Source organism: Lampetra planeri, chromosome 1 (assembly GCF_965212315.1).
Source record: "Lampetra planeri chromosome 1, kcLamPlan1.2.h2, whole genome shotgun sequence".
Taxonomy (NCBI): Eukaryota; Metazoa; Chordata; class Hyperoartia; order Petromyzontiformes; family Petromyzontidae; genus Lampetra; species Lampetra planeri.
Genome location: NC_136107.1, coordinates 19950698 through 19974062, shown reverse-complemented (window position 1 = coordinate 19974062; position 23365 = coordinate 19950698). Strand labels below are relative to the sequence as shown.

The 23365-nt window shown below is 53.9% G+C and overlaps 1 protein-coding gene across 3 annotated transcripts in view; it reads left to right on the top strand.

Moving 5' to 3' along the window:
• The window catches only part of LOC144719901 (RUN domain-containing protein 3B-like), a 97375-nt gene that overhangs the window by 67340 nt on the left and 6670 nt on the right, over positions 1-23365 (top strand). The window contains exons 7-9 of one of the 3 annotated variants that reach the window (XM_078596218.1): positions 14559-14724; positions 15924-16081; positions 22286-22419. In XM_078596218.1, coding sequence (XP_078452344.1) covers positions 14559-14724; positions 15924-16081; positions 22286-22419 — 458 coding nt within the window. Of the gene's footprint in view, positions 1-14558; positions 14725-15923; positions 16086-22285; positions 22429-23365 lie in introns of those variants that run through there. The other 2 variants (XM_078596236.1, XM_078596227.1) reach the window with 2 other exon arrangements.

The window sequence follows — 23365 nt, the reverse complement described above, 5'->3', positions numbered from 1 at the left end:
GGAGACGACCTTACGGGTAGCACACTCTTTATTAACACCAACTTATATTACACGGGTGGCTAACTGCAGCCTTAACCCACGGGGTTCCCCTGGCTACACCCACACGGGCTCTTATGCCCCGTAGCTTCTCGGAACCCGCCCGGCTGGGGTGTCCGTCTCGACTCTGGGTCCCACAGTCTCGCCCCATATGGACGTCAGACCACGGGTCCCACAGTCTCGCCTCCGAGCCACACAGGGTCCCGGCCCTTACAAGGACAGCGGGACTAGGGGTCTCAGGGCCCTACCTCTTCAACTCCGTCTTCGATCTTCCACTGGTTATCAACTCCCCGAGTGCTCCCGCGCGTCCCCCTTTATAGTCCTTCATGCGGACGTCGCTGAGAGCACCCACCCCAGTTGACCAATCACTGCGCGCTGCCCACGATCCTATTTCCCACCTTGTGTCAGCGCGCACAACCACGCACCCCGCGCCGCCCCGTGATCTATCACTGTCGGCGCGCGTCAACACCACCACTACATCACCCCCTACCACATAGCTCACAGCCGACCCGGCTGCTATAAAAAAAATGTATTACCCCCCCCCCCCCGTGTGTGCCCCGTAACACAAGCAACAATCAAAACAACACAACAAGAACTCCGCCATCCGCAAGAATCAGAACATTATAACGGGACATTATACCGGGCAGAAGGGGAACGCGGCGACGAGCTGCAACCTCAGGCCCCCCTCTTTTTTTTTTTTTCATGAAAAGTGTCGTGTCTTAGCACGAGTCCGCCTGGCCAGTCCGTCGTACGGCACCAGATGCGGTTGACCGTCCGGTGGCGGCGGCAGTCCAGGAAGGCACGGGCCAGGCATCGGAGATCCGCGCGTGCCTCGGGGTTCCGGTTCACGACGGTCAACAGCCGTCAGGTCCGAGACACCTGGGAGTGGGTCAGGTGGAGACACGTGAGGATCAGACTGCGACACATCCCTCCCCGAGTCAACGGCCACATCACACGCTCGGTCGTTACGGCACAAAGGGAGGCCATGTGGTGCCGCGAAGGGTTTCAGCCGGGAGGGGTGTACGTACTAAAGCATTTTTCCCATTTAATCTGGATACTCTGGGGTCGCGCAATACGCACGATTTCCGCCGGTCCCCTCCATGGTCTCAACAATTTAGGGGACGTAGCCAACGGTGCATGTGGGCAGTGCAGCCAGGCCTTATCGCCTGGTTTCCAATCGTGCGTATACACCTTTCGTGCATGCAATCTTTCGTTAGCGATCTGGCGAGACCTTGAATTCAACCTCGCAGCCTCTCGCGCTTCAGCCAGTTTGGCGATATTAAATTTGATGTGGTCGGCCAATTTAGATTTCGCACGTGGCTGGGAAATTCCCAGTTGGACATCCATGGCCGGATCGGCCTCCCGCCCATACATGAGAAAAAATGGGGAAAACCCCGTCGCCGCATGGGGGGCCATTCGATAGGCCGCGAGTACCCCAGGTACCTGTAAGTCCCAATCAACCTGATCGTTGCAGACCTGTTGGCACAGCATAGAAGTAATCGTCCTGTTTAGACGTTCAACCATTCCATCAGTCTGCGGGTGGTACGGGGAGGTACGCACTTTCTTCGTACCCAACAGGTCGCACACCTCGCGCAACAAAATGCTCAAAAAATTATTTCCTTGGTCCGTCAGCAAGCGTTCGGGGGCGCCTTTGTCCAAAACATAGCCCTGGACAAAGGCGTCCACCACTGCCGCAGCCGACTGGTTGGCGAGTGGCCACGCCATGGGCCATCGGGTGAAGTATTCTACGCCAACCAGCAGGTACTTGTTACCCCTCGGTGTAGCGGGAAAGGGCCCCAAGATGTTGAGCGCAACCAGTTCGTTCGTGCGCGAAACTTGAATGGATTGTAGCGGTGGATTAGCCCACACATCCCTTGAGGATGTTTGCCACGTCGCTGCCCATACCCGGCCAATAATAGTCCCGTTGGAGTAGGGCGAGCGTTTTATGAAATCCCAAATGCATGAGTCGTTCGTGAGCAGCCAGAACGACCCTACCCCGCATAACAGAAGGCACAACGAGCGTATGACGCCGGGACATATTGTCCCACTTCATCAGGAGGCCCTGTCTGACCACCCAGGAACCGACCCGCGTCTCCCCCCCCCCGGGAGCGTCTGCCTTCCGACGCAACGTGAGTAGGGAGCTGTCGGCCATTTGGAGACGGCCCCACTCGATAAGAGGCAACGCGAGTAACGAGTCCCCGCCCGTGGGAGCGGCGGGCGCGTCGACCCCCGGAGCGTCAGTGGCGGCGAGCAAAACTTCCGCGGGGACGGCGACAGGGGGTTTACACCGCGCCGATCCCAGAAGACATGCGCATTCCGAGCGAGGCGACAACCGCGACAAGGCATCCGCATTCGAGTGCCGCAATCCCTTACGGTAAATCGTCGTGAATTGGTAGTCTTGGAGGACCTCCAGCCATCGGGACAATTGGCCGGAGGGTTGCGCCACCCGCATAGCGTATTGGAGAGCCGCGTGGTCCGTACGAACAGTAAGATGACGGCCGTAGAGATACGGCCTGAATTGCTGTATAAAAAAAACGATCGCTAGCAATTCACGACGTGTCACACAGTAGCGTTGTTCCGCAGGTGACAAAACTCTGCTACCGTAGGCGACCACCCGTTCGACCCCCCCGACCACCTGTGAGAGCACTCCCCCGATACCCGTGTTACTGGCATCCGTGTCAAGCAGGAATGGTTGCGTGAAATCGGGGTAACACAAGGGAGGAGCCCACACCAAGGCGTCCCGAAGGGAGCAGAACGCAGCCTCCTCTTCCGGCCCCCAGTGAAACCTTACCCCTTTAGCCGTCAAAGCGTGTAGGGGCCTGGCTATGGTGGCAAAATGTTCGACAAAACGGCGGTAATAGGAGGCGAATCCTATGAAGCTGCGGACTTCAGTGACTGAGGTTGGCGTTGGCCATGAGCTGACGCAGTGCATCTTAGCAGGGTCTGTAGAGATCCCTGAACGGCCAACGATATGCCCCAAGTACCTGACCGATTCCCGAAGCAGGTGACATTTAGCCGGTTTAAATTTTAATTTAGCGGAACGCATCCTGAGGAACACCCCTCTCAATTGCTGGAGGTGCTCCTCGAATGTCCGGCTGAAAACGATGATATCATCGAGGTAAATCAAACAGGTGTCCCATTGGAGTCCTGACAAAACCAATTCCATGAGCCTCTGGAACGTGGCGGGAGCGGAATGTAAGCCCATGGGCAATCGATTGAATTCAAATAGGCCTCCTGGTGTCCGGAAAGCGGTCTTTGGTCTCGATTCCTCATCGAGGGGCAATTGCCAAAATCCCGAAAGCAGGTCAAGCGTCGAAAAAAACTGTGCTCCCGCCAAGGCATCCAGCGACTCATCCATCCTGGGGAGTGGATACGCGTCGGCCATCGAGATTTTATTTAGGCGGCGGAAATCCACACAAAACCGCAAGGACCCGTCCTGTTTTTTAACAAGGACGATGGGAGCACCCCACGGACTGGAAGAGGGCGAAATGATGTCGGCAGCCAACATGTCATTAACAGCCGACTGCACATGCTCCTTCTCGGCTGGGCTGAGCCGGAAGGGATTCTGCCGAATAGGGGCCGCGTCACCCGTCGCTATGTGGTGGCGCAACAGGTCCGTGCAGCCAATATCGTACTTGTGTCTGCTAAACACGTCAGCGAATTCGAGTAGCAGGCCCCTCAACGCTCCCAACTGCACACTAGACAAGTTACTAGACCCAGCACACAACGAGTCCAACCATTCTGTCCCCTCCTCCAATGGAGGATGCGTATCGAGGCTAGAATCCGCATGTGCAACGAGCTGTTCATTGACGGGTAGCGGCGCCGCGTGAGCCAGCACCGTGCCCTGTGTAATTACAGCTGGCCGCGACCCCGTATTCAGAACCATAACGAACGGATCCCTGTCCGCCCGCACCATGGTCTGAGCTACCGCTAAGTCGAGGCCCCCAACAGCTCTGTTTGACGGCCCCAACAGAACACCTTGTTCCGCCGCATCCACCCCGAGGGGTTTTCGCAATCGAAGGGGTACCAACATTTGCGATCCCGGGGGCACCCGCACAGTCTGAGTTGCCAGCGCCTGAACCGTTGCACAAACCGTGCGTATTTTGGTAGGACTCATTAAAAATGCAACCCGCCGACCCGATGGAAGCTCAATGCAGGCCTGATCGACGAGAATTTTAATGGGCAATTTAGCCAGAAAGTCCGTACCCAGTAAACAAGAAACTGCCAGAGATGATGACACAAAAATAGGACCCGCCAATTTGATATCGCCAATACAAATAGTCGCCCAAATCTGTCCGATGATTCCCAAAGATCCCCCGTTCGCCGCGTAAAACGGTACGTCCACCGGAAGAAGGGGTCGACATTGGACGGGGAGGATGTTATAAATAAGGTCCGAAATGATAGTGGCCGACGCACCCGTGTCCACCAGCACCCGGACCTCAACTCCGTCAATAAAACCCGTTACTACGGACTACCCGGCCGACGCAGCCACTATCCTGTGAGCCAACTCGGACCATTTGACTGCTCCCGGGCCGTGTACGAACCCCCCTCGCCGAACCGAATCCCCAGTACCCATACGCGGTCCCCCCACCGCGAAGCGGCGACCCAAGTGTGCCGTGTATGTGGACCGAGCGTGTGGGGTGCCGCGACTTGTCGGGGTTAGCTGGGACGACTTGGGGCCTTGGTCGTCGCCCGGACGCGACGTGACCCCGAAGGCCGCAGTTGTAACACATGACGAGGGACGTCGTAGGTTTCGGTTGCTCCAGCTTGCGGGACGATCGTATGGGCGAACGACCTCCCGATCTCCACTACCCCAGTCTCGAAACGGTGAAGGCCTCTTCCCGAGCCGTAGCAGTCTGAGGCTCGGCGACCGTCGCGGCAGGTGTCGCGATCCCTGCCGATGCACAGACGACCGTCCGCTTGCGCTTGAGGACCTCGTGTGCGTGGATACTTGTAGCAATCCCCAAGGAGCAGATGTCCATTTCGTCCGCCGTATTGATGGGGACTCCCAGGTCGTGAGCCAACGCCAGCAGCTGCTCTGTCATCCTGGCGTCCTTCCCCTCCTTGTCCATGCGGGGAAAAGCGACGTCCGCCAGGGCGAGCAGCGACGTGCGATAGGCGAGCGTAGTTTCTCCATCCATCTTACGCCGTTCGTAGAACTGGTGGCGACAGGTCGAGGGCGGTCCGAACACCTTAGCCATGAGATGTAGCGCGGCCTGGAGCGTTGAGCGGGACAACCTTGGGGCGGATGTGAAGGCCGCAAGTGCGTCGTCGTCGAGCGTCGCCGGCAGCGCGCGTAAGGCAGTGGTGTCGGACCACCCCGACATCTCTTGATGTGCGAGGAACCTTCGTTGGAAGGCCCCCCAGTCGCCCCCGTCCGCCTTGAACGCCATCAGCGCGGGCAGTCTTTGTTGGAAGACCTGGTCGTCGTCCTCCGATGAATGCTTTTCCCGCGCGCCGTTGTGGTTGACGAAAATGTCGGCTCCGTCGGCAGGCGCCTGGTGGAGAGTTTTGGCGCGCGCCGATAACACGGGCTGTGTAGAGTGGAGGTCCCCGACCACGTGGTGTCCACGCTTCCCGCCAATCGATGGTGGACCCTCAAAGATGGCGCCAATTTCAAAACTTTCGGCGTGGAGCGCGTTTTGGCGGGATCCCTCCGGCCGCGCTCCCTCCTCCAACCTCGTAGTCGTCCTCCCGCCTCCTGAAGCGGTGATTTCTGCCAAAATTTAAGCGGCGGCGAGCAGCAACTCCACCAGGCGGGAGTGTGCATCCTGGAGGCCGGTGTCGGAGGCGAGCGGAGCGTCGGCCATCGCTGTGAAGTGCTGCATCGGCGGCATCTCTTCGTCCTCGCCTTCCGAGGCTTGTGGCTCCGGTACGCCGTCGTCTTCCCGATCTCGCTCGTGAGTACGGGTAGTCTTCCTAGTATCCATCCTTTTGAAGACAGGTTTACTTCTGACGAAAGTTGTAATGTAGTAACTTGGCGGGAGACGACCTTACGGGTAGCACACTCTTTATTAACACCAACTTATATTACACGGGTGGCTAACTGCAGCCTTAACCCACGGGGTTCCCCTGGCTACACCCACACGGGCTCTTACGCCCCGTAGCTTCTCGGAACCCGCCCGGCTGGGTTGTCCGTCTCGACTCTGGGTCCCACAGTCTCGCCCCACATGGACGTCAGACCACGGGTCCCACAGTCTCGCCTCCGAGCCACACAGGGTCCCGGCCCTTACAAGGACAGCGGGACTAGGGGTCTCAGGGCCCTACCTCTTCAACTCCGTCTTCGATCTTCCACTGGTTATCAACTCCCCGAGTGCTACCGCGCGTCCCCCTTTATAGTCCTTCATGCGGACGTCGCTGAGAGCACCCACCCCAGTTGACCAATCACTGCGCGCTGCCCACGATCCTATTTCCCACCTTGTGTCAGCGCGCACAACCACGCACCCCGCGCCGCCCCGTGATCTATCACTGTCGGCGCGCGTCAACACCACCACTACACATACAACAGAGGAAGTGGTATCTATTGACTCTGTAGTAGTATCTACTGACTGTACCGTAGTATCTACTGAGCCAGTAGTAGCTACTGACTGTGTAGTAGTATTTAGTGACTGTAATAACTACTGACCATATTAGTATTTACTGGGCCTACAGTAGTATCTACCGACTATATACTCGTAACGACTAACTGTATAGTATCTGCTGACTCTATAGTTGTATCCACTGACTATAATAGTAACTACAAAATCTATAGCAGTATCTACTCACTCTATAATAGTATCTACTGACTCTAGTAGCTACTCACCGTGGTAGTATGTACTGCCTGTATAGTAGTATATACTGACTGTAGCAGTATTGACTGACTGTAGTGGTATATACTGACTGTTTTAGTATTTACTATAGCGGTATCTACCAACTCGATAGCAGTATCTACTATCACTACAGCAGTGTATACCAACTGAGGTCGTACCTGCTATCACTGCAGCAGTGCATACTGACTGGTGGTACCTGCTATGATTATAGCAGTGCATAGTGACTGGTGGTACCTGCTATGATTACAGCAGTGCATACTGCTGTGGTGGTATCTGCTATGATGAGAGGAGTACATATTGTGGTGGTGGTACCTGGTATAACAGCAGTACATACCGAGTGTGGTGGCACCTGCTATGCCGACAGCAGTACATACTGTGGTGGTACCTGCTCTGATGAGAGCAGTACATACTGTGGTGGTGGTACCTGCTATGATTACAACAGTGCATATTGACTGTACTCATCATTCACCCTCACCATTCACCACAACTCACCCTTACCACTCATCCTCACCACTCACCACTCCCACTCACTATTCACCATTCACCCTCACAACTCACCACTCACCAATCTCCCTCACCAATCTCCCTCACCACTCACCCTCACCACTCACCCTCACCACTCACCAATGACCACTCACCCTCAATGCTCACCCTCACTGCTCACCCTCACCACTCACCCTCACCCTCACCACTCACGCTCACCCTCACCACTCACCCCTCACTAATCACCACTCACAACCGCCACTCACCCTCACCACTCAACCTCACTACTCACCACTCATCCTCACCAATCACACCCTCAACAATCACCACTCACCCTCACCACTCACGCTCAACAGTCACCCTCACCACTCATGCTCACCACTAACCCTCACCACTCACCCTCACCACTCACTAATCACCTCTCACAACCGTCACTCACCCTCACCACTCACTCTTACCACTCACCCTCATCACTCACCCTCACCACTCACCCTCACAACAACCACTGACCCTCACTACTCACCCTCACCACTCATCCTGACCAATCACACCCTCACCAATCACCACTCACCCTCAATGCTCACCCTCACTGCTCACCCTCACCACTCACCACTCTCCCTCACCACTCTCCCTCACCACTCACCCTCACTACTCACCACTCACCCTCAACACTCACCCTCACCGCTCACCACTTACCCTCACCACTCACCCTTACCACTCACCCTGATCACTCACCACTCATCCTCACCAATCACACCCTCACCAATCACCACTCACCCTCACTTCTCACCCTCACCACTCACCCTCACCACTCACCACTCACGCTCACCCTCACCACTCACCCCTCACTAATCACCACTCACAACCGCCACTCACCCTCACCACTCACCCTCACCACTCACCCTCACTACTCACCACTCAACCTCACCACTCACGCTCACCCTCACCACTCACCCCTCACTAATCACCACTCACAACTGCCACTCACCCTCCCCACTCACCCTCACCACTCACCCTCACCAATCACCACTCACCCTCACCACTCACCCTCACCACTCACTACTCACCCTCACCACTCACCATTCACCCTCACCACTCACCCTCACCATTCACCCTCACCACTCTCCCTCACCACTCTCCCTCACCATTCTCCCTCACCACTCTCCCTCACCACTCACCCTCACCACTCACCAGTCACGCTCACCACTCACCCTCACTACTCACCACTCACCCTCAACACTCACCCTCACCGCTCACCCTCACCACTCACCCTGACCACTCACCACTCATCCTCACCAATCACACCCTCAACAATCACCACTCACCCTCACCACTCACGCTCAACACTCACCCTCACCACTCATGCTCACCACTAACCCTCACCACTCACCCTCACCACTCACTAATCACCTCTCACAACCGTCACTCACCCTCACCACTCACTCTTACCACTCACCCTCATCACTCACCCTCACCACTCACCCTCACAACAACCACTGACCCTCACCACTCTCCCTCACCACTCACCAGTCACGCTCACCACTCACCCTCACTACTCACCACTCACCCTCAACACTCACCCTCACCGCTCACCACTTACCCTCACCACTCACCCTTACCACTCACCCTGATCACTCACCACTCATCCTCACCAATCACACCCTCACCAATCACCACTCACCCTCAATGCTCACCCTCACTGCTCACCCTCACCACTCACCCTCACCACTCACCACTCACGCTCACCCTCACCACTCACCCCTCACTAATCACCACTCACAACTGCCACTCACCCTCCCCACTCACCCTCACCACTCACCCTCACCAATCACCACTCACCCTCACCACTCACCCTCACCACTCACTACTCACCCTCACCACTCACCCTCACCATTCACCCTCACCACTCTCCCTCACCACTCTCCCTCACCACTCTCCCTCACCACTCTCCCTCACCACTCATCCTCACCAATCACACCCTCAACAATCACCACTCACCCTCACCACTCACGCTCAACACTCACCCTCACCAATCATGCTCACCACTAACCCTCACCACTCACTAATCACCTCTCACAACAACCACTCACCCTCACAACAACCACTCACCCTCACTGCTCACCCTCACTGCCCACCCTCCCCACTCACCCTTGCCACTCACCCTCACCAATCACCACTCACCCTCACCACTCACCCTCACCACTCACCAGTCACGCTCACCACTCACCCTCACCACTCACCCTCACAACAACCACTGACCCTCACTACTCACCATCACCACTCATCCTCACCAATCACACCCTCACCAATCACCACTCACCCTCACTGCTCACCCTCACCGCTCACCACTCAACCTCACCCTCACCACTCACGCTCACCCTCACCACTCACCCCTCACTAATCACCACTCACAACTGCCACTCACCCTCCCCACTCACCCTCACCACTCACCCTCACCAATCACCACTCACCCTCACCACTCACTACTCACTCTCACCATTCTCCCTCACCACTCTCCCTCACCACTCTCCCTCACCACTCACCCTCACCACTCACCAGTCAAGCTCACCACTCACCCTCAACACTCACCCTCACCGCTCACCACTCACCCTCACCACTCACCCTGACCACTCACCACTCATCCTCACCAATCACACCCTCAACAATCACCACTCACAATTCACCAATCACCACTCACCCTCACCACTCACCCTCACCACTCACCAGTCACGCTCACCACTCACCCTCACTACTCACCACTCACCCTCACCACTCACCCTCACAACAACCACTAACCCTCACTACTCACCCTCACCACTCATCCTCACCAATCACACCCTCACCAATCACCACTCACCCTCACTGCTCACCCTCACCACTCACCACTCAACCTCACCCTCACCACTCACGCTCACTCTCACCACTCACTAATCACCACTCACAACTGCCACTCACCCTCCCCACTCACCCTCACCAATCACCACTCACCCTCACCACTCACCCTCACCACTCTCCCTCACCACTCTCCCTCACCACTCTCCCTCACCACTCACCCTCACCACTCACCAGTCACGCTCACCACTCACCCTCAACACTCACCCTCACCGCTCACTACTCGCCCTCACCATTCACCCTCACCACTCTCCCTCACCACTCTCCCTCACCACTCTCCCTCACCACTCTCCCTCACCACTCACCCTCACCACTCACCAGTCACGCTCACCACTCACCCTCAACACTCACCCTCACCGCTCACCACTCACCCTCACCACTCACCCTGACCACTCACCACTCATCCTCACCAATCACACCCTCAACAATCACCACTCACCCTCACCAATCACCACTCACCCTCACCACTCACCCTCACCACTCACCCTCACCAGTCACGCTCACCACTCACTACTCACCACTCACCCTCACCACTCACCCTCACAACAACCACTGACCCTCACTACTCACCCTCACCACTCATCCTCACCAATCACACCCTCACCAATCACCACTCACCCTCACTGCTCACCCTCACCGCTCACCACTCAACCTCACCCTCACCACTCACGCTCACCCTCACCACTCACCCCTCACTAATCACCACTGACAACTGCCACTCACCCTCCCCACTCACCCTCACTACTCACCCTCACCAATCACCACTCACCCTTACCACTCACGCTCACCCTCACCACTCACCCCTCACTAATCACCACTCACAACTGCCACTCACCCTCCCCACTCACCCTCACCACTCACCTTCACCAATCACCACTCACCCTCCCCACTCACCCTCACCACTCACTACTCACCCTCCCCACTCACCCTCACCACTCACTCTCACCATTCACCCTCACCACTCTCCCTCACCACTCACCCTCACCACTCACCAGTCATGCTCAACACTCACCCTCACCACTCATGCTCACCACTAACCCTCACCACTCACCCTCACCACTCACTAATCACCTCTCACAACCGTCACTCACCCTCACCACTCACTCTTACCACTGATGACAGCAGTACATGCTGACGTTTTGTATGTTAAATGTAAAAGCTAAATGTGTAAATGTGTGTGTCGGAAATATTAAGGGCGATCCTAAAGTAATCTACAACCTTCGATTAGTCCTTTGCGCGATTCAAAGAATCGATTCCTGGCATGTTGGGGGTTTACATTTTGAATGACAGAGTTTTATTTTCATTGATATGTTATGTTTTAATGTTTTCAGGAGTTTTTAATTACATTTTTGCCCCGGTCAACGCCGGATATTTCCCGTTCGTAGCAGTTTATATCGACTAAAACCAACTTATAGTAAACGGGAATCGTCCGATTCTAAAGGAATCTACAACCTTCGATTCCTTTGCGCGATTCAGAGAATCGATTCTTGGCGCGTCGGGTTTAAAAGTAATTACACAGTTGTATTTTCATTGGTATGTAATGTTTGAAAGTTTTCAGAAGATTTTAAATGTATTTTCCCCCCGGGCAACGCTGGGTATATCGAGTTTATACCACAAAGTCGTCGTCTAAGACGTGTGTGGTGTCGAGGCCTAGTACCGTTCAGAGCCTCCGGCCTCGCCTAGATTGCCCACCCGGCTGAGGCTGGGTACTGGGGCCGTTACCCCCCCCCCCCCCCGCGCTACAATAATACTGTCTAATCGCAAACAGGACCCTGCGGGGTGGGCTGGTAGGAATAATACTAATACCGGTACAGGGATATCGACCGCACACACACGCGCACACACACACGCACATACGCGCACACACGCACATACACGTACACACGCACACGCACGCACACACACCGCACGCACACACACACACGTACACACACATGCACGCACGCACACGCAATGAAGTTGTGTTGCTACGCTTCCAGTTCGCCGTGAATAACGATCCGAAGCCCAATAGCGCCCATTCATTACGCCGCTCGAGTGGGCCGGACACGCACACACAGGGTGTGTGGTGAATAGTAAGGGTGAGTGGTGAGAATGAGTGGTGAGGGTAAGGGTGAGTGGTCAGTGGTGAGGTTGAGTGGTGAGTAGGAAGGGTGAGTGGTGGGTGGTGAGGGTGAGTGGTGAGGTTGAGTGGTGAGTAGGAAGGGTGAGTGGTGAGTGGGGAGGGTGAGTGGTCAGGGGTGATGTTTAGTGGTGAGATTGAGTGGTGAGTAGGAAGGGTGAGTGGGGAGGGTGAGTGGTCAGTGGTGATGGGTCAGGGTTAGTGGTGAGGGTGAGGGTGAGTGGTGAGGGTTAGTGGTGAGGGGTGATTGGTGGTGGTGAGGGTGAGTGGTGAGGGTGAGTGGTGAGGGTGAGTGGTGAGCGTGAGTGGTGAATGGTGAGGGTGAGTGGTGAGGGTGAGTGGTGATGGTGAGTAGTGAGGGTGAGTGGTGATGGTGAGTGGTGAGGGTGAGTGGTGATGGTGAGGGGTGAGGGTGAGTGGTGACGAAGAGTGGTGACGTTGAGTGGTGAGTAGTAAAGGTGAGTGGTGAGGGTGAGGGTTAGTGGTGAGGGTGAGTGGTGAGGGTTAGTGGTGAGGGTGAGTGGTTAGGGTTTATGGTGATGGTGAGTGGTGAGAATGAGTGGTGAGGGTGAGTGGTGAGGGTGAGTGGTGAATGGTGAGTGGTGAGGGTAAGTGGTGATGGTGAGTAGTGAGGGTGAGTGGTTAGGGGTGAGTGGTGGGGATGCGTGGTGAGGGTGAGCGGTGAGGGTCAGTGGTGAAGGTGAGTGGTGAAGGTGAGTAGTAAGTAGTGAGGATGAGTGGTGAGTGGTGAGGGTGATTAGTGAGTAGTGAGGGTGAGTGGTGAGTGTGAGGGTGATTAGTGAGTAATGAGGGTGAGTGGTGAGGGTGAGGGTGAGTGGAGAGGGAGAGAGTGAGTGGTGAGCGTGAGTGGTGAGGGTGAGTGGTGGTGGTGAGGGTGAGTGGTAAGCGTGAGTGGTGAGGGTGAGTGGTGAGTGGTGAGGCTGAATGGTCAGGGTGAATGGTGAGAGTGAGTGGTGAGTGGTGAGGCTGAATGGTCAGGGTGAATGGTGACAGTGAGTGGTGAGGGTTAGTGGTGAGAGTGAGTGGTGAGGGTGTGTGGTGATAGGTGATTGGTGAGTGGTGAGGGTGAGTGGTGAGGGAGATTGGTGAGGGAGATTGGTGAGTGGTGAGTTGTGATGGTGAATGGTGAGGGTGAGTAGTGAGTGGTGAGGATGAGTGGTGAGGGTGAGTTGTGAGTGGTGAAAGGTATTGTCAAAGCCCACCGGGCTTTGACAATACCTTAGTATCTGTGTATATATGTAAGGTTATTAAGAAATATATTTTTCACCCGGGCAACGCTGGGTACTTCTGCTAGCAAATATATAAATGTGTCGTTAAAACCCGCCACCACCCGACACAGCCAACTAGTAAGGGTTGTCACATAAACAGAACGTGGCCAATTCGTCACTAGTACAGCACACCAGTGTGTTGGAGAGCCAAGCCACAAATCTGGATGTTGCCTGATGAAGCTAGTTGTAATTACTGGCAAAACGTCGTACTCAGATTGTAAATGTTGTGGCTTGGCTCTCCAACGCACCGGTGTGCTGTACTAGTGACGAATTGGCCACGTTCTGTTTACGTGATAACCCTTACTAGTTGGCTGTGTCGGGTGGTGGCGGGTTTTAACGACACATTTATATATTCACGCGATCTAACCCAACAAAAAAACCTCTATTATGGACTCCCTTAGTTTGATGCAGCCAAAAGCGAGCATATGGTGTGATGTATCAACATTAGCGTCGGGAAAACACAGCCTGCCGAAGGTGTTGGTCTCACCGCCCTATTACTTGCCATGGCAGATTTGATAGGTGCTTTCTAACAGGACTGGCTCTAACAGCACATATCACTGGTCTGCATGGAAATTGGTGAGTACATGGGGGAGCTTTGTGTGTGTATATACGTGTGTTTGAATGGGTATACATTTTTAGAGGAGTGGTAGTGTTAGCGCGCTGAACTACGAACTCGGCAACCTGAGTTCAATTCCCGCTCACGGCCAAGATCGGTGACAGTTATCTGAACCAGTCCTGGACCTGATGCGATATGTCAACATCGCCACTGTGGGAGACAAAGGTGCGGTGCTGGCTACCCACCCTCCTCTCGTGTTCCGTGCCGGCCTTGAAAGGTTTGCTCGCCCAACAGCACTTGCCCCAACAGTCTCTTGAGGCTATGTGTGTGTGGGGCGGGGGGATCTTTGTCTCGGTGTGTGTGTGTCCGTGTAGCTATGGCACGATCAGCAGCGATGGGGACGACATGCGCACGCTGGGCAGCAGCAGTGAGGACGCCACCCCGGACGCCCCTCCCGCTGAGATCCTGGCAAACGAGAACAGCTGGTACAGCAGGTACAAGCGTCTGGAACAGCAGTACCGCCTGGCCTGCGAGCAGAAGGTACCTTGCGTGGAGAGGTGACCTCCGCTCGGGTTACAAAGTTTCGTTTGAACATTTGCGAGCTTGCTCACTTATTCCATCCGCGCTCGGAAATATCATGAACACAACGTGAAGTTTGGAACTTACGTGTCGATGCCACTTGATGGTAGGATTAGGAATTCGGTTGCTGCCGTGGTGGTGGTGGTGAAATGGTTAACACTGGACTTGCAATCCGGAGGTCACTGATTTATTCTCCTTGCACGGCAGGTTAAACAACCAGCAGATTTCTTAAATCTCCGGCCACTGTCCACCATTAGTCAATCAGCAAGATGCATCTGGTGGAGGTAAAGTGCGGGTAACCCCGACATCTTCTTAGACATCTGACCAGCATCAAAGAGGAGGCCAAACATCTGTTTGAGGGGACTCTCTAGAGCCAGTGGAGGTACTTCCTCCATTAGTGGAAAAAAGCAAGCAATTGCAGGGCTGCACCTTTACATAATTTTTCCTGGTAAAATTGGCTCCGTACTCGCTGTCCATGAGTAGTGAATATTTCAGACCTGAGTCTGCTAAACTGGGGGGGGGGGGGGGGGGGCACGGGGGAGATGGGGAGATGGGGAGGAGGGAGTGAGACAATAGCCGACTCTGTGCCCCTGCTATGTTGCTGCCTACGAGGCCACATTCGAGACCTGGAGTCGCCTTTGGCTGTCGGTGCGCTCTCACCGCAGGTGACACGCACAGACACTCGTTCATTGGCTAAAATCATCTCAGGGTGCTTGCGCCTCCGTGTGCCGCGGGGTCGTCACGTCTGCAGCCTGAGGACGCTGCGGTGGCTGAGATGTTAACTACCTCGCCTGGTGTATAGATCGTCGGTTCGAATCCCGACCCTAACGCCTTCATATTTGGAGTTTGCGTGTCTCTCTCCCCGTGGTCGCGTGTATTTTTCTCCAGGTGCTCTGGTTTTTCCCGCCACATTTAGAATCCACGTGTATTTAGAGTATTTGGCTGCGATACATTTCCACGTGAATAACAACTCCGTTGAGCTCATTATGTGGCCATGTCGCTTCTGAAAAAGAGCCACATAGCTCAGTGGGCCTTACCTGGTCAAAATAAAAAAAAAATAGTAGAATGACGCCGGACACTACTGATCGTCATTCCGCTTCCCCTTTCTGTTTTCCACGTTCCGTCTCCCCCCCCACCCCCCGCCGCCCACCACGGGGCAGTGCTACCTGGAGGAGCTGGTGCGCGTACGCGAGGCTCAGCTCGCCGAGGCAACGGATCAGCACACGGCTGGCGTGCAGAGGCAGCACGAGATCACCCTGGGCTGGCGTGTCAAGCGGCAAGGCATGGAGGCGACCATTCTGGCGCTGCAGGCCGAGCTGTGAGTGGGGGGGGGGGGAGACGTGCCCCCGTCTGGCCCTGAGCTTCTTCCTGTTCCCCTCTGTCAGTTGTGTGGATGTGTTGAATTTCTTTGGACTTGCCAAGAACTGGTACAAGCGGTGTCAAGATTGGCCTCTTTGGAGGAGGCTTGTGAAGGACGCTATAGGCAGTTGGAGGCAGTCGCTCTCCAGCAACAACGGAGGGCAGAGGAGCGACGCTACAACACAGCAAGCTGGCAAAGTAAGGGGGATAGGTGCTGCACCGGCCAGTCATCTTAGTCAATCCATGGCACCTGGGTCTGTCCCGTGACCTCCTGCCAGCGGGCATTCGACACTTCACTTGGCCTTAAAGTGCACATGGCCTGGCACAAGCGCCGTGGTAACGTCAGTGCCACTTAGTGACGAATGGCGATTGTTGTTGAACTTTTTTTGCACCATACGTAGCCAACCGTGTTAATCGTAGGTGCGGGGGAAGGACAACAAACTGAAGGTGAGGATTTATAGGGACGTTGCCGTCATATCTTAGTGTAATGCGGGCGTAAACGACCTCCCGGAAGTGACGTCATGGGGGGAGGAGTTACGTCACGTGGGGGAGAGGGTAGAGGTCTATAAGGGGGGTAACCGGAAGCAGTGGGGAGTGATCGGAGACTGGGAAAGTGTGAGGCCACGCAGGGCGAAGGGTGAGAGAGAGAGTGGCAAGATCGCCACACACCCGGGCCACGAGGATCGGCACCGTCGGCCAACGGTGACCGACCCCCGGGCAGCAGGAGCAGCGAGGAGGCTGCAGAGAGCAGCGGGTCTGCAAGGGAGGAGTTGGGCAGCAGGGGTCTGCGCGACGAGACAGCAGCGGGTCTGCTAGGAGGGAGTTGGGCTACGTGAGCGACAGCAGCCTGGGGCTGCAGAGCAGAGAGTATATAGGGGAGTGCCGTGAGGGAAAAGAGATCGAACCCAAATAAAGGACACAGGACAGAGAGAAGCGTCCGAGTCTTTTATTACATTAGCGACTAAAAGCACCTGCTGTCTAATCTCAATAGTTTCAATGCCTGACTGTAATATAGCCCAAAGGATCCCTCCGGTGGCAGATGTCCCTATGTGACATAAAGGGGAAGCAGTGCTAAATCTGAAAAGTGTGTCTGGTCTGCCAGTAGGAGGCAATGTTGATGAATAAAATAATTCACAATTAACCCATAATTGTCACACGACAGCTGAGGATAACGTAGAATAAACTTAGTCCACTCCTATTTTACTACGATCATGGTAATCGCTTCCTGTAGACCTTCAATTTTCTCCTTGAAGTCCTCCATTATGCCATTGATCCACCTCTTGCACGGACCGCCTGCGTCCTCCGCATGGCGGTGCGAGACCATCGATGTTAATCTGTTGGCCTCCATTCTTGTTGCACTTTCAAAACTAAAGAAGTCGGGACCTTCGTATCATTTGCACCAAAGTCTCTCACTGCCCTTGTGTTTTTCTTATGGTCTTATTTTCTAGAGGTTGTCGTCTCGGTACTCCCAGTCTCATTCTCATCCAATTCATTTCTTCTGACAGTATCTTTTTTGTTCATCCTCTCTCCTTCAGAGTCCAGCAATTCTCAGACCTGTTGCATAAAACTGGGATCACAAATGCCTCACGCAGGTCCTAGTTTGGTCTTCAAATTGTCTTTGCTGATAATTCCCATTGCAACGCTTTAGTGAAGTCCACGTTGTTGAATGATGCAGTTCCTCTTGAGCGGTGGGACTGTCAAAGCCAAAGTGTCGCCCTGCCAAAGCAAGCACACAGGATGGTGTTCCTCCTCATTGGTGGGCCCCTAAGCCAGGGGTGAAAATTCCACGGTATCAAGGCGGTGGCTGGTTTCTCCACGGAGCAATCACTGCGCACTTCCCACAATGTGGTACGAATTTTATCCACTTTCACATTGGCGATGGCTGAGATATACACACGCGAGAGCCTTGCCAAAAGGCGTGCCAGACGCTCGCCGGACGCTGGCCAAAGGCCCGTGCTGTCGGGTCTGTGCTCCGCGTTGTAATTTGTCGCAGCAGAACTTCGCGGAACACCGTCTCTTGCTCGCAGTGCTCTGCAGTCGAATCCCTTGTGGATGTTAGAACGGCCGGACGGGCAAGTACAGACACCGGGCACGCGCTGCGCTTTGATTTCTGCATCGTCGCCCAGCTCTGCACCGGAGGAGCAGCTGCGCATTCGCAGGCCAATCGAGTGGCGCTGAACAGCTGAGTGGCGGAGACAAAAGACCCTTTCATTTATCATGGCCGTGGGTTCTGAGCGTAAAACCTGCATGTAGATTTTCTTTTGTTTCAGCAGCAGTACAAATGTTATACAATAGAGTTGTTACATTCATGGTTATACAGGACAGATGTTAGTTTCAATCTACAGTGGGGACATCTTAACTACCTCGCCTGGAATACAGGATGTCGCGGGATCGATGACAACCCTGCTGTATATTTGGAGTTTGCGGTGTCTCTTTCCCGGTGATCACGTAAATTTTTCTCCGAGTCCTCCGTTTTTTTCCTCCGCATTTAGAAACATGCGTTCAGAGTATTTGGCTGTTATACATTTCCACGCGATAAGCCACTTCGGTGAGCCATCAATTATGGCCAGGTCCCCCCTGAAAAGGAGCTATACAGCTCAGTTGGCCTTACCTGGTAAAATAAAATAAAAAACGTAGTTCACAATCATGGTTATGTCATGCCGCCGCCACGAAGCCGTTCAGCAGGCGCCCCATCCCCGACCTCGCCACCACCAAGCGACAGAGCCGACCCCGCGTCCCCCTCACCTCACCTCACATGAACACACCCGCACGCATTTCCCCCCCCCCATAGAGCTCCGAGGGGAGGTCACCTGGCCAACCGGTTTTTATCCGAGAAGCCCTTACCGGGATTAAACTTTCACGGTTTCCGGCGACCAGGGAATTGGACGACCTCCCCCGACGCTACTTTGCACCGCGGCGCTGCGACCGGCCTTAAGATTGCAAGGTCGCAGCGAGGGGCCACTCGGCCACCGCGGGTGAAACCCATCCCACACACCCCACACACGCAAGTATCGACGGGGCAGGCAGAGGGAATAAGCATTGTGATGGAGGAGCATCATTAGAAAACACGCAGCGCATCTGAATTGCATAATCAGGCACCCCCGCACAGGAAGCGGAGGGACGGCATAATTACGCTCGGGCACGCAGGCACCATTGTTAGGGGAGTTAAAGGATAAGGCTGTTAGTATGAGTAATCGGGAGAGCGGGGTCACGCGGGGAGCCGTGCACAAATTCCCACGGCGCACCTTTGTGACGGACGCCGCCGCATAAACTGCGATAATGGGGGGGCCTGCGTGAGAAAGGGATTGATTGGAATTTGCGCCGCGCAGGTTGAGCATTAATTAGCATATCAAAAGCGGATTGATTGGAATTTGCGCCGCGCAGGTTGAGCATTAAGTAGCATATCAAAAGCGCCCGGAACCGCGGTGCGCGTGCCAGAAGGTCGCGAGCCTATTGTCCAGAGCCGCATTCCCTTTGAGGTAGGGAGGATAAATAGTGGGCGCAAAGAGGAAATCGGGCTCTCTTCTCTCCAGAGCCAGGCGACAGGACGCTCTCCAGTCCAGCGACCCGAACGTCCGTGAGACGCATCGAGGCACGCTGCGAGTACGGGATCAACGAACCGCCGTGGGCATCTAACAGGGAGTAAGAAGGTGAAGTAGGGTATCGTAAGCCGATAAATAGGGAATAGGTCCAGGGGAAGTAGGATAGGCCAGCCTAGTCGATTCATACTGACATAACATTAAATTACCAGGTAGCAGATAATAAATCATCAATAGCGAAGCGTGGTCTCGCGTGATCTTGTCGTGCAGCGTGAGCGCGTGGGTGAGCGTGTGTACGCAGTGGTTCTGTAGTGCTGCGGCTCGCCTCGGGGGAGCGCGGCGCAGAGCGGTGCGAGAGTGGGTGTCGCGTGTGTTCACTCCGTGTGTGATACAGGTGTACAATCATAACACGAGTAGTCAGTGTGGAGTTGGAGCGCACGGAGCGGTGTGTGTGTGCGTACGTTCGCTCCGTGTGGGTCGCAGGTACGCGATTAGGAAAGGGAGGTATCGTGGTAGCGTAAAGGGGGACATAATACTACGCGGTATCCAACCATGCCTACTACGCGGACCCGCGGTGGAGGGGAATCCTCGGGCGACGGCTCCCACACCATGGGTGAGGAACCTAGCAGCGGGGGGGGCGATTGATGATGTTAGCCCGGCCGTTAGCATTATCGAGGGAGGGATCTCGGGGGCTAGCGACCCCCACAGTTACATGGGTCGCAAATAAAATGCCGGCCGGGTCTTTGAGCTGTGAAGGGGCTGTCGGACCGAGTATCAGACTGATTGTTGGTGCACAATGGAGCTGGGATGAAGAACATTTAATTCAAAATGAAGGGCCATGTATGCCGCAAACGTCGCCTCAGATATTTATACTTTTACTGGTAGGAACCTCCTGGTTACACCAGCCCACAGGGGATTATTGTGTCCGTCCGTCGTGCATCCAAAAATGGGAGGGGTGGGGGTGGGTGGAGAGGGGAGGGTGGGGAGGGGCTGGGTGGGGAGGGTGGGGAGGGGCTTGGTGGGGAGGGGAGGGTGGGGAGGGGCTGGGTGGGGAGGGGAGGGTGGGGAGGGGCTTGGTGGGGAGGGTGGGGCTGGGTGGGAAGGGGCTTGTCACCCTGGGTGCCCTTATAAAACTCAACGTTTAACCTACTCACGCCGGCTTGTGCCCGCCCTCGCAGTCGGCCATATTTGTGGAATACACCACGCCGCTGTTGACCCTGGCCATTGACCGAGCAACCCAACGTTCCTACCAGCTCCCTCCGCAGGAATGTGTTAAGGCAGCGTTATTCACCAACGAGCGTTTTAATTAGTTTGGCTTGTCATCACTACCAACACAGGATCGTGATTGCTTTTTTTTAATGACCAAAACCTGGCAGCTGACTTGGAAATTAACTCACTGATTACATACATCATATACTCCTGTGGAGTATATGCGTGTACTGCATACATACAATTAGTTGTGTTATATGTCGCAGTGTAACATCGCACTGATGTTGGGCTACGGCTTGTAGCGATTCATCCCCAACGATTTGTGTTTGTATTGTTTCACTTGTTCAGTTTGTCCAAGTTTTGTTATCGTTTTCATGAAGAGTAAAAAGTGAATTATTGCGTGAAATATTCATTGTATGTGTCAACAGCATAATCATTGATTTTTATCGATGAATCACTGCATCATTACATAACGCAGTGAGCACCAGGACATTGCTCGGTTGGCACCATGGTGGCGAGATGTTAAGTACCTCGCCTGATATGCAGGAGGCCGTGGGTTCGATCCCGGCCCGACACCTGTATATTTGGAGTTTGCATGTTCTCCCCGTGGTCGCGTGGATTTTTCTCCGGGTCCTCTGGTTTTCCCCTCCACATTTAGAAACATGCGTTTCGAGTTTCTGGCTCCTAAACATTTCCACGTGACAAGCCACTTCGTTGCAGCCAGGTCGCTTCTGAAAATATCTGTAGAGCTCAGTGGGCCTTACCTGGTAAAAATAAAACATAAATTATAGTTTAGAATAATAAAGCATCAATGAGGTACCCAATTATACGAGCACGAGTTGACATCCAGGCCACGGTGGACCCCACTTCTTCATCTGTTTGGCATCAATGAAATGAGCAGCACTTGTTGAGGTTGCACCATTTGCTACAGTCAGTCGTGGTTGTCCCATGATGTTTCGATAACAAAAAATCCTTGCCATAGGATCGTGGCATTTCCACCACTGGCTCAGGACTGCCAACCGGAGTGAGCTCCACTGAACGTTTCATTTTGAGAACACTTCAAACTTTTGTGACTGTAATATATAAGACAATAACTGAACCGTCAAAGAATTAACTTTTTTTTCTAATCACAACTGCCAACCCTACCGATTTAAGCACTAGTCTGCTGACTCTAAAACCATTTAACCGATTTTAAAATCTAATCATACGGCTTAATCTATATATATATAACCGATGCATTTTATTTCCTTTGAAAATAAGCAAGAGGCAAAAAAGGGGTGGGGGCGGGGGGGAGTGTTTGCAATTGCGCAGGACGTAAGGAGTCTCAGAGCTGCTATGGCCCTGGGCAAGTCTGTGCAGGTTGGCTTCGTTGCCTTGAGTGGGCCGCCCGCCATGCATTTTGTGTTTGACCGCAGCTCGGGTTTCCAGAGCGGACACGTCAAGTCCACGCAGGATCTCGCCCAGCAGCGGCGGGGCGTGCTGCGCGACGCGACGTTGAGTGTGGACCTGGGCCGGGAGGCGGAGGATGTGCTCCTCGCAGCCAGCAAGGGTGAGCAATGTACGTACGTACTGTATTCGCGTTGAACTTATTTCGTGCCGTACGTAGCCAACCGTGATAATCGGAGGTACTGGGGTGGGGGAACACGGCATATGCGTGTGTCAGCAAGAAGGCCCATCGCTCTGCCAGGACGACGCCCACCAGAGACATCGTCATTATCATCGCGGTTGTCATTGTTATCACTATTTTCAAAGTCATTGTTTCAACCACTTTGAACGTTATTAATATTTTTTGGCATCATTGTCATCAGTAATATCGTCACTACTATCAGCATTGCTTTCGTCATTTCAGTGGTCTTTTGTCATTATCAGCATTGTAGCAACTGTCATCACCACCATCAACACCAACGTCATTATTGTTAAAATCATTAACAGGATACCAAATCCAACATATTCTTCAACGTGATCACTACTATTGTCATCAATATCATCATTGCCATAATCATCACCATTGTTATTCGATCATCCATTTGTCGATAATCGTTTACAGAATAAATGGTTGAATCCAGAATTCATAGAAGCACACCGCGAATTTGTCTCTGGTCACGTGACTAGCCATTACAAAAAATATATTTATTTAAAACCTGCAGCCTTTTGTCAGTTCAAACCTCACGATGCTGTGTCATCCATGGGGCCTGTTTGACCATACTTCGCCACGTTGGTAAAGGTTGGTAAACCAATCATCTCTTTTCGAAATAGTTTTTTTTGCATGCAATTATTGATAACACTAAAGACACGAAATTAAGGATTCTAATTATCATCAGCTATTTCTTTGTAAAATACTTGATGAAGGGCTGCTCCTAAATATTTTGTGTTGAAGATCACTTGAGCATTTCAATAAATACAAAAACTAATTTATAAGGATTACAACATTACAGCAACAGACTTGACATTTATTTCCACTTAACATTCTTCAATAAGTGGTGATAACCCTAAGG